This window comes from Gouania willdenowi, chromosome 22, assembly GCF_900634775.1.
Source record: "Gouania willdenowi chromosome 22, fGouWil2.1, whole genome shotgun sequence".
NCBI lineage: Eukaryota > Metazoa > Chordata > Actinopteri > Blenniiformes > Gobiesocidae > Gouania > Gouania willdenowi.
The window spans coordinates 14449792-14467011 of NC_041065.1; the positions used below are offsets into that span (position 1 = coordinate 14449792).

Sequence of the window (17220 nt, forward strand, 5' to 3'; positions counted from 1 at the left end):
TACACAACATAATAAGCACAATGTATTCTACAACTTCACATCTCACTCTCACTGTAAAACATTCTATTCTTCCCCACCCTTTCTATTTCCTACCTTGACTCTCTCCTCCCTGCTCCCTTTCCCCTCCCCCTCCCTCTCCACTTAGGTGTAACACTGCTCTCCCTGTTCATATCCTCCCTATAATAAAAGATTTCTTACCCTTCCTTAGGGAGGGCTGGTGATGGTAAAAAAAAAAAAGTAAATCTGTCTCGATATTTGTAAAAGTGTTTTGCTATTTGTATTTATATATATATATATATATAATTACATACATTTGTTTTCAAAATTGTAAATTTGTGGCAAATTTACAATTTGCAACAACACATCATCTGTAGGATAAAACCAACCTGTCTCGCGACGGTCTAAACCCAGCTCACGTTCCCTATTAAATTGCAATGATTTGTTAATGTGTTGTGGTATTTGTAAATGTGTTTTGCACTTCTCAGCCACCGTAGATAAGGTTGAACACAAGAACAATACAAATTATGGTTTTTGAGGGACATTTGAGGCACATTTTAAGTGGATGACGATGTTTCATTTAAATTTTTCACATTGTTATAGAATTGTATGATTGAAACTTTATTAAATTATTGGGTCTTCAGAAATTAGGAAGATAAGTTTGAATTCAAACCGTGTGCTTGAGTCCTACAACACATTTACCGAGGCTTTACATGTTGTTCTGGTACACAAAAACAAATAGCTCCTCAGTGAAAGCAGGAAACTCAAGAGCCTTGTCATTTGTACATGTTTCTAATCCAAAATTGGCAATGGGATTTTAGATGAATAAATAGAGAAATCTCTAAATCGGGTGCAACGAGTTTGGACTATGGAACCCCTAAATGTGAAGGGATAACATTTGCTGTGCAAGGTTTATATGACCCTTTGTACCGGAAAACCGTTGATGTCATATTTGACTCTGGAGAGATGACTTCATGTTGTCTCCTTTCCTCCTCCCCCTCCACAGACCCCAAACACACCCAGCTGCCACAGCCCACCCTCACGTTCCCTGTTACCAACCTTTGAAACAAATTAGCAGTCACTGCAAACCCCTGATTCCCAAGAGACAGTTTGGTAATCTTATCAACCAGCTACAGTATTCAGCAGAAAGTATACATGCTTTTAGAGACACAATAGATTGTTCATGATTCATTACTGATATCAGACTGATCCAGGAAATTCACCCATCAGCTATGTCCAAAATGTTTTATTCAACAGATAATTAAATAAATAAATAAACAATTTCCACATGAGTCGTTTGAATAAAGCCTAAATCGTATAATATAATAATGAATTGGATTTCATATACATATATATATATATTACATATATATATATATATATATTTATTTACACTCAAATCACTTTACATTGCACTGCATTATTCTTTGACCCCACACTTAGTGGTGGTAAGCTACTATTGTAGCCACAGCTGCACTGAGGCAGACTAAAGGAAGCGAGGCTGCCATAGTGCACCATCGGTCCCTCCAAAAATACACCATATTCATGATGGTATAAATCAGGGGTTCTCAACAGATCTCACCCAGGGACCCACATTTTGCCTCTGTCATTAAATCGTGACCCACCCTTTTTTCTTTTTTTTTTTTTTTTAGAATTCGACCAACCAAAGTTAGTATTTAAAAAACAGCTTATATATGAAGTTTTTTTCAACATGAATCCATATTTTTTCTGTGTAACATGTGCCTGTAAAAAGAAAACTGTCTTTCAAAATAAAAGACAAGTCCATTATGAGAGATATTAAGTATTTATTTATTTTTGACCAGCTGTTTCCAACCCACCCAGTACAGGTTCGCGACCCACTTGAGAATCACTGGAATAAATGAACATGAAATTAGCCTTCTGGCAAAAATCACTCAGTAACTGATTAAAATAACTGCTGATAGCATATCTGTCTTTACAGTTTACATTCAGATGCCATGTGTAAAAATAGGTTAATCATATTGTCATTATTTAAGATAATGCATAGTCTTTGGGGTACGTGTAACTAATGCAATGAACAGCGAACCAATGACCAGCTGTCACTCCAGAGGCTTAACAGTCGCTTATGAATATTCAATAAGACACCGTGCCAGAGAAGGTCAGCCAGTTCAGCCAAAAGAATCAGCTCATGTCCTTTACATTAATATAAAAAGCCAAATACCAAACACATAATTAGCACTCACATTGTAACTACTAATATTATTTTAATAATTAACTTCACAGATAATGATCAATTTATCTCTTATACTAGAAGTGATTTTTTTCTCCTAAAATCAGTCCGACACAAGCCGCAAGATTGTTTAAGAAAAGTTACAGCAAAAAAAAAAAAACATTTAGTTAAGTAGTTTGCAGTTCCATTACCTGTGACTGAAATTCTGTGCCTTTTGAGGTTCTAGGTGATATGCATTATGTGTTGCAATACACCTGTTATGTATATAATAAACATGAATTTGTTATAAGGGCGATTATTTACCTTAAAGCTTCACTATGATTTTTAAAAAATAAAAGAAGATTTACCAGAACAAAAGCAAAATTGTTAAGACAATAACCAGAATAGTTTATAATAAATATGTAATATATTTTGCAATTTTGAAGCCTTGTGGTGTTGTTGTGCAGGTACCGATTTGGTGTTTAGATTGTCATAAGGTATGTGTTTTTTTTTAATGCAAAGTGGAATTTTTTTTTGTTGAATATTACAAAATTGTCCAAATAGGTTAACATGCTTTACCATTAGTTTAACGTTTTTTAGGTAGTGGCTTGTAAAATAGGAACTTGATGATTTGCTATGAAATGTTATGAAAATTAATACAATTGCATAAATTTAGAAAAAATAAAGTGTTGCATGTCTTTCTTCGTTATCTCACAAGTGAAAAAACATATCTAAGAATAGTCTATCAAATTGATAGCCCTTCGGATTATTCAGTGCCTTTTTAGTTTCAAAAAGGTTGGCGACCTCTGCTTTAGAACTACAAACATCCAGGTGGTGACGGTAAGAAACTACATCTTATTACACGCCCTAAGAACCGCCTCTGAAAACGCTTATTGGCTAGTTCTGTACATATGGCAAAGGAGTCTGACATTCGCCGCTTTGATTGGCTCATTTGACTGTCCTTTACAAAGCGCCTGCTCTGATTGGATAGCGTCATTTTCCCTTTACTGTGACGGATGTGACTCCTTAGGAGGTGTTTGGAAAACGAAACCAATTCGTCTGCTGTTTTGAGATGGTGTGTGTAAAAATTTAGAAAGGGGCAGGTTTTATATCGTATTTATTTCCTGGAGTTCACTATTCATACTCGACGGGAGGAGGCGGAGGAGTTAAACGGTGAGGCTTCCGTACTGTGTGGTTTGACGTGTTTTGGTGGAGAGGCGGGCCTGCGCTGTCAAAGCACGACAACAACACCTGAGCGTTCTGTGTTCATGTGTCACAGCTGGGGTTTTAACTGCTGGGGCTTCTTTCTTCACATGTTCTACAGCTGGAAATGTCGACTAAACGCCACATCTGGATTCTGGTTCTTACAGTGCTGCAATGGGGGTGAGCTGACAATAAGACACAAACATGTGCTGTAATAAGCTAAGGATGGAGCTAAAGAACCATGTTGATGTTCAACCGCCCTCTAGATTTATTTCCTAACCATTTTTCTGTGTCAAACAAAGTATTTATTTAGTATCTTAGTGATCAATTTGTAATATAAACACCTTTGACGATATTTTCCCAGGCTTAAGTCAGGCGTTCACAACCTTTACATTTTATACAATGCTGTGTATTATCATTTACAAATTCATCTTCTAATAACACACCCAGAGAAGGGTGTGTTACACAAAATAAAATATGACAGAAAAAATGTCTAGAATGTTATTAAGTAGAGGTGTCCCGATCCGATGTTAATATCGAATATCAGTCTAGTATCATAAAAAATACAACAACAAAAATTTAAATCTTATTATATCGGCCTGTATCTCAAGCACTTCTACTATATGGGTCAGTTTTTCCTCATACCTACTGTTGCTGACTATTGTTCTCTGAGTGATATCACTTAATCAAGTATTTTATAACATTCATTTTTACAAAATAAGTGTGATTTGCACTGATATTGTATTGCATTACAGTTGGTATCAGCAAATACACAATGCTGTGTACTTGCTGATACGTTATTGTATCGGAAGTGGAAAAAGTTGTGTCAGGACACCCCTATCATTATCCTCCGCCACAAAATGTGGAAGGGGGATATAGGTTTGAGCACCGTCCGTGCATCCATCCGTCCGTCCGTGTTAAAGAGGACAGGATTTCTCAGCAACTTTCTCAGATAGGATAACCAAATTCGGAGTTAAAAAATTAGAAGCACAGAACTTTTTTTTAGGAGTTATTGCCCTTGTTCCTTTTTTGTCTGTTCGAGGTTTCTTCAAAGCCGACAGCTTTTCTTAGAAATAATTAAGATAGGATAACCAATTTTGGTGTGTGGTTTCAGGGTATCGATACCTTGATGGAGTTCGAAAATGAGAAGTGCGCAATTATTTCTTCCGGAGTTATTGCCCTCGTGCCAATTCTTTACTCTGTTCAAGGTATCTTCAAAGGGGACAGCTTTTCTTAGAAAATAATTTAAGATAGTGAATAATTTTTATTCTGATGTGATAATATTTTCTTAGTATACGTCTAAGTTAGATTTAGGAAAAGGTTGTGAGTTATAATGAGAACCAATCTGGCGGGGAATGTCTGTCTTTCTGTTATGAATGCTTTTTATTAATTTAAACTAGAAATGGCAAAAGCAAACATAAGATAAGAGAAAGTTGAGATTAGGATACATAGTGAAAGTTCCTGTAATAGTGAGTAAGTGGGTTCATAGTGTTTTTATAAAAAGTAAATGTTCTCTTAGCTTATGTTTACAATGTTATAAAGATTGAACTGATTTGTCAGTAACAGGCTCACGGCTCTGCTGACCTTTGACCTCCTTACTTGATTGGTCACCTATATGTAAAGTCAGTCGTGAAGAGAAAAAAAACATTATTGGGAACAGGTACTTTAAAGTAATATTAAGAAGTCTTTGCCACCACACTGATGTAGAAGTTAAATTTTTTTATGCAGCTCTCTTTACATTTTTATTGTTTGATATTCTTCATCTGTCTCTTTGTGTTTCCAGTCCGTAGCAGAAGGTAAAGCCACCAAAGGAAACTGAAGCTTTTGTCACCATGGCACACTTTGATACCGAATATCAGCGCCTGGAGGCATCCTACAGCGATTCTCCACCTGGGGAGGAGAACCTGCTGATGCATGTGCCTGAAGGAGCCAAATGGTACGTCAGATTCCACATCACAGAGAAATGCTTATTCATGGTTTTACACTAATTCTGACGAGTTAACTCTTACTATTTCTTCCTTTTCTTTTTTTAGCCCATTGGCATCACATATAGAACTTGGACCTCTCTTCAGAGAATATCCTTTGTACATACTTTATTATTCCCCGCCGTAAAGTGTGGAAGTGGGATATATGTTTGAGCTCCGTCCGTACGTCCGAGTTAAAGGGGCAGCTTTTCTCAGAAATTATTTAAGATAGGATAACCAAATTGGTGTGCTGGCTTCTGGGTCTCAAGACCTTGATGGAGTTCGAAAATAAGAAGTGCGCAATTATTTTTTTCCGGGGTTATTGCCCTTTGTTCCATTTATTGTCCTCTCGTCGACATATTTTCAAAGGGGACAGCTTTTCTTAGAAACCGTTCTTTGGATTTAGAACGTTTAGGAAAAGGTTGTAAGGTTATAATGACAACCAATCTGGAGAGGGATGTTGATAACTGTCTCTCTTGTTTTGTTAGCCTTATTGTGAAAGTCGGTGTGTGCATTGATTATAGTACATTGTAAATATGAATCTATAAGCTTTTTTGAACTTGTTGTTCAACATTAGATTCTTCTTAATAGTTCATACGTTTATAATTTGCACCAGAAGAATGGATTCACCTGTATGTGCTGGGAGAGATATTTGAGCTGATGTATGTATCCAGTTAGACATTTTATTTGTACATAACATGCATAACATAACACATAAACAGAGTAAAAAAAGCAGCCTCATGCTTTTTAATTGTTTGTATTATTATTTCCTGTCGCTTCAAAGACTTTCTTTGTTTACTTTCTCGTGCAGTCAGCTGCTGTTTGTGGTTGGCTTCACTGTGTTTTTAGCCAACTGTGTGGATTATGACGTCCTTTTGCCAACAAGTCTGTGAATCACACCGATTCATCTAAAGTCACGTTGCCTGATGCCTTTCTCCCCATGGACGTGTGTAGTGCACGGTGGGGTCTGCTCAGTGTTTTGAGTAATGACTGAGAAACTCCACAGATCTTCATAAATGACTGCTTTCTTTACAGGATCCAAGATAATGGGTTGGTCATCTTTGTGCTCATAATCTCTGGAGTGTTTTGGCTCCATCGGATGGTCAAATTCATCTATAATGTGTGTTGCTACTGGGAGATTCGATCTTTCTACGTCAATGCTTTGAAGATGACAATGGTAAGACAGGAGAAGACAATATCAGAAAATGTTTCCAGAGATCTTTAAGGGGACCCTCCACTGTTTATACAAACGTGGCCTAAAACCTTTGAAATGTCCTTATTAGAAGATCTTGACAAACACATTATTTTGCACCATATTTGTTTTATTAACTTTTTAAAAACTGGGACTACTCTACCCTTTACTTTACCCAATGGTGACGCAATTAGCCCCTTTTAGTCATTGAGTTCTATAGGAGTTGAAGCATTCAGGATTATTGAAGCAGCTTTTTCAGTCAAAATGACTTGGTTGCTCAAACAATCAGTAAAAGTTAAAACATTTGATGTAAAATCTCTTTTGTTACAGAGATGATGAATTAAAACGTGACCCCGAAAAAATCTCTGGCCGCAGGGGGCGACAGTTCCCACTCTGCTGTTTCGTAGACGCCGTTAATAAGAGAAGCAGAGCAGTGGATTCACTGCTGATTCTAATGAGCAGCAGTGAATCCTGGTTATTTTTATTTCCATGCGCACAGAGCACTTCTTCTCTTATTAATGGCGTCTACGAAACAGCAGAGTGGGAACTGTCGTTTACATCAAATTTTGTAACTTTTGCTGATTTTTTAGAGCAACCCAAAGCAGCACAAGTTGCCATTTTGACTGAAAAAGCTGCTAAATGATCCTGAATGCTTCACCTCCTATTAACTCAATGGACTCAAAGGGGCTAATCACATCGCCAATGGGTAAATGTAAAAGGGTAAAGGAGTCCTTGTTTAAAAGTTAATAAAAACGAATATGGTGCAAAATAATGTGTTGTTAGGCATAGATCTTCTATAAGGACATATACAGGGTTTTAGGCCACATTGTAAAAACAGTGGAGGATCCCTTTAAGACTTTAGCACACACACATCAACTAATCCCTGTTGTGTTTACAATGGATTTATTAACCTGTGTTCTGATTTGTGTGACAGTCAGATCTCCCGTATGCAACATGGCAGGAGGTTCAAGCAAGATGGTTGAGATTCAAAAGGAGCACCAGATCTGCATTCACAAAAGGAACTAACAGAGCTTGACATTTACCATAGAATCCTCCGTTTCAAGAACTACATGGTGTGTATAAATGTATGAAAAGTCTCGACGCGTAGGACTATTTTGCTTTGATGATAATGCTTACGTTAGTCACATCTATTTATTTATTTATTTATTTATTGAACAGGATAGTCTACATTAATATGAATACTGAAAATATACCAGATGTAGCCAAAAGACTATTTTTCATCTGCAGTACCTGGACAGAATGTTCAATTGTCACCCTAAACGAATACTAATTACACAAATTACATGAAAAATAATTACATATCACACTTATATTTACATATAAAAACAACAGTATTTGAGAAGAGACAATCATCAGATATTAAAACATACAAGTTCATGAAATAAAACATTAAAAGTCACCAAGAGGCACATGCAGTCTATGGGCAGACAGTGGTTACTTCTATTGTTTAAAATCAGCCATGTTCATTGGAATTTCTACGTGTTTAGGACTGTGGCTGTCTGTATTAATGTGTTAGCCCTCCAATTGACTGATAATGTGGTTTGACAACCTATGTAAGCATGGATAGGCTCGATCTGTTAAAACCACATCTTTTTGTTTTTTTTCCCCCCCAGGTTGCCATGTTCAACAAATCTCTTCTGCCTGTGAGATTTCGATTTCCTGTCCTTGGTGATTGTGTTTTTTACACTCGAGGTCTCAAATACAACTTTGAGCTAATTTTCTTTTGGGGACCAGGTTTGTTTCTTTTTCTTTTTTTTAATTGAGTACAACACCAAAGCTTCTATACATTTTGCAAGAATGGAAAACTTAGTTATTCTGAAGTGGAATGAAGAAGTTCTATTGAGATCTGAGAGAACATACTCTTAATTCAAATCTTCATTCAAAACACATTACGTTAGCTGACATGGACACGCCCATGAGCTACATGAGCTTTAAGGGATCTTCAAGTGATGGAAAATGAAAATATGTTTGAAGTGGTGAAGGGTGAATAGATGAAGAGGGAAAATGCAGTCACGCTAAGAGCAGAGTTTACATGTTTTACATGTATCAGTTTAAAGCTAGGGTAGGCAATTTTCTCCAGATACACTTTTTAAGCTTTTGGTTGAAATTGTCTTTATGTCCTGACAGAAATTATGATCTTATGTGTTCTGAAAAAAGAGCGAAGAAAATCTGTCATCTGTAGCAGCTGTAAACCTGTAATAACTTCGATCAATGGAAAAGAACGAACCGGTTTTTTTTTTAAAAAATCAATCACGTCTCCCTGTCTCCCTGCTCGTTCTCGATCCTTCACATGCTCGAGCTCACACTGAAAGCGCGTCACCGCTGACAGAGTTAAAACAGAGTTTTTAGTCACGTTTTTTAACATATATAATGGTAAAGTTTCTTGTTTACTTACTGCTGAATGAGACATGAGACAAGAAGTTTCTACACAATACAAGCGATGAGCTGAGCTCCCCTTCTGCAGCAGCTGTGCGCATGCATGTGAGTGAGACAGAGCACAGAGCGCAGGGGCGAGAGGGGTAAAGGCGGAGCCGTCGGAGAGGCTACATTCAAAATCATGCTAGCTTTTGAAAATTGCCTACCCTACTTTTAAGTGGGGATGAGTCAGCACAGGTGAGGCTTTAATGCTGTCACAGTGTTCACCACCGATGCTGTCAGAAACTTTTCACAAACTAAAATGTTCACGAGTTGAAATCTGACGGAAACCTGCTGAACACAATAAATGTTCAGCATTTTCCTGTTCCTAGGGGTAAAGGAGAAGGAGGAGAGAACACATCTGAACTATTTTAAAAGCGCTGGCTATCATTTTAATGACTTCAAAATAGGCATCAGACCACGCCATTTCATTTTAACACATTAGAGCGCAGTTTGCCAACTGACCCAGGGGTGGAACAATGACGCAAGCCACGCCGGCATTAGATTTCTGACCAATCACTCAACAGTTCCCACAGACCTCTGCAGAACAAACTTCTGTTTTTTAGAAAAGTATGTTGAAGTCTTAAAGTGATTGTTAAACAATGTATGAAGTATTTTTACATTAATATATTAGACTATGATGTGGTGCTGATTTTAAAGGACGTGATTGCTTTTTCTTAATAATCTGTAGGCTCATTGTTTGAGAATGAGTGGAGTCTGAAACCTGAGTATAAGAGAGGAGGTAACCGTCTTGAGCTCGCAGACAGATTAGCGTCTCGTATCCTCTGGATTGGGATTGCAAATCTGCTACTCTGTCCAGTTATTCTGGTGTGGCAGATTCTGTACGCCTTCTTCAGTTTACACAGAGGTAAATGCTTCGTACACATCAGCTCTGATAACAGTGTCTGTCTGGAGTTGTTTCATGAAAAATTGTTTTGTGTTTGCAGGGTGATCAAACGAGAGCCTGGCTCTCTGGGGGCCAGATGTTGGTCTCTGTATGGCAGTTGTTACCTGCGTCACTTCAATGAGCTAGACCACGAGCTCATGTCTCGCCTCAGCAAAGGCTACAAGGTGAGATAATGGTTGGGACCAAGGATCTTCCTTTTTCCTTTAGAGACAATCATTATTGCTTCTTGACATTTTCACTGGTTCTTTTTTCTGCAGCCAGCATCCAAGTATATGAACTGCTTCCTTTCACCACTGCTGAGTGTGGTGGCTAAAAACATAGCCTTTTTCGCTGGGTCCCTTCTCGCCGTTCTCATCACTCTGACCATCTATGATGAGGATGTTCTCGCAGTGGAACACGTTCTCTCATCAATCACTCTGCTTGGAATTTGCATCACAGTCTGCAGGTAGGAATCAAAAATGTCTTCCCCCTCCTTGATCAATCTTATTTGTTGTAGTGTCCATTTGGTAATATGTTGGCAAACTCAGTTTTCTTTCTCCACACCTTTTCTCTGACAGGTCATTTATTCCTGATAAGCACATGGTGTTCTGTCCTGAACAGCTGCTGCGCGTCATCTTGGCTCATATTCATTACATGCCTGACCACTGGCAGGGTAATGCACATAGATATGAGACGAGAGACCATTCTCCCAGCTCTTCCAGTACAAGCAGTGAGTAGAAACCTAAACCGAGGAGGTGAACATGTTAAATCGTTTGGTTTTAGTTGTTAATTTTACTATCACTCCTGAATAAATCCACTTTAGTTATTAGTTATTGGTTCTACTGCACCTGCGCTGACAAAGTGCTAATGCATTTATTTTTTCTTCTATGGTTTTAACATGTTTTATTTCTATCAGTGGGCATTTAAAAGTATTTTAGAATAATAATTAATAATCCACATTTTAATTTAATGTAATGAAATGTAATGTTATTTTTATAGCGCTGAATACAACAAAGTCATCTCATGTCACTTCTGTTTATTCTGTTTCAGGTGTTTATTCTGGAGGAGCTGCTTAGTCCTGTGGTGACTCCAATCATCCTTATCTTCTGTCTGAGGAGAAAATCTCTGGAAATCATAGATTTTTTTAGAAACTTCACGGTGGAGGTGGTCGGTGTGGGGGACACCTGCTCATTTGCACAAATGGACATCAGGCAGCATGGACATCCTGCGGTAGGGGGGCTGCTATCACAAGGACACCTTACGTTATATTGCAAACATGGAATGCTGCGCAACTGAATGCACCATGCTAAAACCTGATAATGTATCGTTATGGTCTGATACCAAAGGAACTCTTAAAAGCCTTGTTATGAACAGCTTTACTACTTTTTTAATTTTTAATTTTTAATTTAGTTATTTATTTTTTCCTTTTGGGTCTATTCCAGGGGTCCTCGGGGTGGGTGGGTGGGTATCAGGGTTGGGGTCAATTACATTTTTGAGTTACAATTATGCTTTCGATTACCCATGATTATAATTCAATTGCAATTACAGTGACCTGCATTTTTTCCAATTACAATTATTTTCTATCCTCAGAAAGTCAATTACATTCTCAATTACTAAAGTTGAATTACAATTAATCACAATGAAATAAATAACCAAATAAAGTTAGCTTTCTATTAGCATCTCTTTTGATAACGGATCCTAATCAGCTGTAAAATACACTAAAAACTAATATCTATCATCAAATTTCTTTCCTATTTATTGGTTACCTTGTTAGGCTTCATAATCAATGAAAATATTGGTTTTAATATTTTGGTGTGGGCGTCTGAGCCTTTTTTTGATTTATATTTATTTAAATTGTAAAATGAAATGTGGGAAGGTTTGATATGAAACATGTACATATGTAGTTAACAATTATTAAATATAACTGTACATGGAACTGTAACATGGTTCCCCAGTTTTGTGAATGAACTAAACTCAATTACAATTTAATTACAACAGTAACAGATTTTTTAAATTACAATTATAATTACCCCAATAATGTAATTAATTTTCAATTACGGGAATACAATTATAATTGAGCCCAACCCTGGTGGGTAAGCGTTGGATGGGGTGTATTTTATTCTACTTTTCTTCTATGCATACTTGTGACTTATCTTACTTTTGCATGCTTTATTTTTAATATTGCTGTATAGGTATATGTAAGTAATCTCTCATCTCTGTTTGCCTGCCTTTTGATAATACACAATACTTTGAACTTTTTTGAAAACAATGAAAGATGGATCAGAAAAAAAAGGACCTCTGTTGTAATGTCTTGTTCGTAATCTGACTGATTGTCGTTTTTCCTCTCTGTAGTGGATGTCCTGAGGGAAAGACGGAGGCATCCATCTACCAACAGGCAGAAGATGGGAAGACGGAGTTATCCCTGATGCATTTTTGCTATCACCAACCCTCAGTGGCAACCTCCTCAGGAGACCACACACTTCATCAGTCAGCTGAAAGAAAAGGTTCAAAGAGAGGCTACGGGGACTCTTTCTGAGATGCAGCCATTGTCCTTTTCAGAGTCTGAAGTATGAAATAATACCATTCATCTTGTATTAATACTTGTCTAAAATTGCATGTTGTAATGCCAATGTTGACACTTTAAAACATATTGTAAGCTCTTTCCGTTTCTCCTCCCTGCAGCCAAGAAGTCTTGTTGCCAACCTCTTGGCATATCCTTCAACGCTGGCCTCTTTTAATTTTGGCCGCGACGGCTCTTTGACCAACCACGTAGTTGGCTTAGGTGATGGAGGGTCTGCATTGCACTCGCTTTCCCCCATCAGTCGCAGTCAATCACGTGAGAGGCAGCTTAAGGTGGTCATAGAACAACTACCACACTGTCAGAACAATGGCTGGATCAGGTATACTGATGATTTACTACTATTTAACACATAAAATTAATGCACAAATCCCCTTAAAGTACAGTTTTGTGCCATTTTTATGCTTTATTGTCTTCATATTTTCTCGCTCTCTGTAGAACTGATGCCCGAACCATGAGCTCAGGTAGCAGTACGTGGGAGGGTCAGTTCACCAGTATGGTGCTGTCGGAGTATGCCTCCACTGAGATGAGTATACACGCACTTTATATTCACGAGGTAAATGTGGATTGTCAAACATGAAAAGCATTTCATTTATCAAATCATCTGAATCTAAATGTGTTGATCTCACCCTATTTCCTACCCTGAAGCTCCATAAGCAGCAGTCTCGTGGCGAGCTCTGTCGTCACACGTGGCATCGACAGGCGAGCGATGAAAGCAGTGACAGCGTGCCGGACGAAGTCAGAAGCGAACCCAGCCGATGGTCAGGAAACTTACATCGCTCCAACACTTTTCCAACAGCAGCCCCCAGTCCGAGTGCAACTCCTGCCCCCGCTACGTCTTCCAGCTTTACTCCTTCTAGCCAGCAGGGGGCGGAAACACTCGACAGCACTCAGCACCAACAGACTGGACCCGTTACAGGTTAACCTTGTTTTTGGTTACTTGAAATTTCAAGGGAATTTGATTCCATTTGTAATAAATGGATAAGGTTTGACTTTTAATAGATTAGAAATGTTCTATCTAGGGAACAAAGCAAGCTTTTTTCTCCCAGCAGATTTTACACAGCCTTGTTACAGCCCGATATGTAACAACTGGGCTTTAAATTAACTTTTTACATCACCAACCAGCATGGCTAGTAGATTCCTAAAGTTACCAGCCAACCAGATTTTCCACCAGCCAAATTTTTTTCCAGTGTAAATAAACTACATTATGAGACACAGAATAGATGTCATTCATATTTCTTTAAGTAGTTTTTATTTTAGTTGATTGCAGAAATACATTAAAATGGTAAAAATATAAACATTTAATTTAAAAGCAATGTTGTAACAATATGGAACTTTGGGTGTGTTGGAGAAGTGAACCTGTTATAAAACATATTCTCACAACTTAATAAACAAACTCAACTCAGATGAAAATTGGATCCCTGGAACACTGCTGTTTGTTTTCTCCGATACCAAACCACAACAATCACGCTAACGTAAGCGCGTAGCCAATTGTTGAATGACACGACATAGTGTTCATGGGAAATGTAGGATTAGTAAACCAAGCAGTGTTGCCAGATACACATTACGTTTTAAAGTCTAAACACAAACAAAAACCCTCAAATTTCTCAATCTGGCAACAATGACTTTCTGCAGCCTGCCGACTCAATCAGACGCAGCAGTGGTGTTTCATTCTTCACCAACCAAAATGGCTAATAACGCTACAATGTTATCCGCTAAAGTGAATTTTTACCCGCAATATATTAAAAAAAGTTTATATATATATATAAACTTTTTTTAAATATATGTTTATACACACGCACACACACTCAATGGGAAAAACATAGAGCACAAGCTCCTAACTGTATGAGGACATTAGTTTACTCCTTACTCCTTCATGCTGTGATGTAAGTAAAAGTAGTACTGTCAGGAGATTAAAAAAAGAATTAGCGATTAATTAATTATGCTCTGTAATTAAATAATCTTTTTAAATCTCACCTAAAAATTGCTGAGAAAAGTCATCAACTTCAGGTATTTTCATTTAAATTAATTACATTATTGTGGCAGATCAAAAGATTGATATATGACAAAGTAATTTATTGTTTTTACCAGACTTGAACAGATCCAGGTGTAGCCACCTTTAGGTTTGACCATCATGTGTAATTATTGCTGTGTAGTTTTGTTATATTATTGACCAGTTATTACATTTCAGGTTTTACTACATTTTTTTTATATATATATATAATAATAATTTGTGGCGTTGTTACATATCGGGCATTAACAAAGCTTTAATCCATAAATCATTGACTCACCCTATGATGTAATAAAATTATTAGGCTATTAGTGGAAAATATTTTGCCTGTCCCATATTGTAATAACACACTTTTTATGTTTTGTGTCAGTACCTTGTTACATTATAGACCAGTTGTAACATTGTGTGTTTTATTACATTTTTCTTTTTTTTTTTTTACATTTCGGGCTGAGCACTTTTGTTACATCATTGACCAGTTATTACATTTTTTATTACAATTCGGGACTTGTTACATTCCGGGTCGTTGTTACATATCGGGCTCTAACAATGCTCAAAAAGAGATGGCTTTTCCTTCTTTTAACTTATTACACTAAACTGGCACTGGTTCACTCACCAGCCATTGTTAAATCTTTATGTTTTAAGCTACTGTAAAAAGGTGTTTCTTGTTGCGTGTTTTAGGAGCAGGGGGGAAGGTGGTGAGGTCAGCCCGCGTACCAATGGGAGGATGGGCGGAGGAGGGTCAGGCTGCGACCCATCACCCTGAGACGGTACCAGAGGAGGGTTCAGAGGATGAGATGCCTCCGCACGTACACAAGGTGAATGCTTTGCTTGTACTTCAGCATTAATGTAATATCTGTAGTTGCTCTGCAAATCATGAAATGTGCCTCTTTTTCCTCTGACTGTAGGTTACATAATGAAGAGTCGTGTGATTAAGACTCCACATCTTAACTTTTCATTGATCCACATGCACATTATCACTTCTCCAACTTTATCCACACTTGTTGAGTGGTGGACCAATACATCACAAGACTCAAGCAGAGAAAATATTTGGACTAACTGAACATTTGAGATTCATCACTGAAGAGACTCCATACATCATCCAGCAGACAGAATGAGTCTGCTAACTAGAAGATGATCTCCAGGATCCTTTTTTTTCTTTCTAGAGAGAGATATTTTACTGACATTAGATGACATCACTTGCTTTATAATGTCAAAAGTGAATGTGCTGTTAACCTCCAACACGCATAAGGATATTTATTGGTATGTTTTATTAGGAAAACACAGAAATGCCTGTATGTGACCTCCAATAATCTGAGCTGTGGTTACTAAAAGAAGGGAAGCATTTTGCACATGGTGTTATTCTATCAACAGATTGTTTTGGTTAAATCTGTTCTTATACTAACAGTATACAGCTCTGAATGGTTGTTTTTTGTATTACTGCTTAAACACAAAAGAGTATGTCACAACTACAGATGACCCCGGATCATTTTAAATTATAATCTATAGACACTTAGCCTGTGCTGACACCTGATATTTTTAGTCTCACATTTGACCTTTTCTTTTAAATAATATATAAGTATATATACACATATTTTGAGCCTTATTTTCTCAAATAGAAATATGAAGATTGCACAGAATGTTTTCTGCTTGCACACGTGCTCAATGTATACAAATGTTTTCAGGTTAGGTCACAGCAACAGTAGGGTGTGTTATGATGACTCATCAGATTTTCACTATGTTTGAGCCAGCTTTAAGTGTTTAGGGGGGATGTTTTAAAATAAATTCACCAAAACCTGTTCACATCTTTTATAGTTATTAAAATAACTGTAAAGCTTGTAATATGAAAAACGATCACGTCATACAGAAAAAATAAATACTGTCTAGTCCTAATTTCCGCATGGTGAAGATTTACTTGCTTGTTTAGTCGACTCATTGATTTAGTGGTTTTGCACAAGCGCATCTACTGATTGAGATGATGCCACTTAACGCATACAGGTTTTTTGTAAATATGTTTTTTTTTTTTTTTTTTTAATTTAACAAAGAGATGTGCCAAGTTTATTGCAAGTTGTAAATCAGGAATGTGTTTGCTGTGATGCACTTCTGTAACGAACACTGGAAAATCTGGTGAATTCAGTCCCAACATTGTGGCTTTTGTTTTCTATACTTTGTAAAAAAAAAAAAAAAAAAAGTCAAAATTGTAAATTAACGAAAGAAGAAAGTTAATATTGTGTTTAAAAACAAGTCGAGAAGCTACATTTAATAAATAAATGACAAAAGGCTGTTTGATTGTCATTTCTGCGCACTTACCGGCATAAAACCAAGTACTTTGTTGTTCTTAGTTTAAACTGTGTATAAATGCATTCAGATTTTTGGTTTAAGTCCCAGTCTACAGCAACAAAGCTCTGAAGTGGAGACCAGGGATATTTTTGCATGTTCTCCCTTAGCATACTTTTTTCACGACTACAGTCGTTATAGTTGGCAATTGAAAATTCCCAAATATATTGTTCTCGTAGGAGTTATTATTATTGTATTTGGCAATTGAAAAGTGGCTAGGCTATTAATACAGCACTAAGGACACGTACTGTATGTCATCGCGTAGGGGTAATGTCAATGATGTTTTTTCTGCATTATATAACTTGTCAACAAATAGAGATACAGGTTGAAATTTTTGCCAATTTTCAATTGCCAAATACGTATTTGGCTAGTTTTTAATCTGGAATTGTAACAATAGTTTTTCTAAAATCTTGCAATTTTTCGTTAACTAT

The 17220-nt window shown here is 37.0% G+C and overlaps 1 protein-coding gene across 1 annotated transcript; it reads left to right on the forward strand.

Moving 5' to 3' along the window:
- The first annotated feature begins 3198 nt into the window (after window positions 1-3198).
- On the forward strand, window positions 3199-16657 carry atg9a (ATG9 autophagy related 9 homolog A (S. cerevisiae)). The gene is given in 28 exon segments (XM_028437570.1): window positions 3199-3358; window positions 3510-3568; window positions 5172-5323; window positions 5422-5465; window positions 5951-5987; window positions 5990-6014; window positions 6164-6222; window positions 6225-6312; window positions 6388-6529; window positions 7479-7518; window positions 7521-7556; window positions 7559-7617; window positions 8179-8299; window positions 9672-9839; window positions 9921-10051; window positions 10145-10332; window positions 10445-10566; window positions 10569-10600; window positions 10917-11096; window positions 12219-12227; window positions 12229-12297; window positions 12299-12433; window positions 12549-12698; window positions 12700-12766; window positions 12882-13000; window positions 13093-13363; window positions 15134-15270; window positions 15361-16657. Coding segments are annotated over 26 exon segments (2541 nt in total). The 5' UTR covers window positions 3199-3358; window positions 3510-3568; window positions 5172-5220; the 3' UTR covers window positions 15370-16657.
- Window positions 16658-17220: the final 563 nt, after the last annotated feature.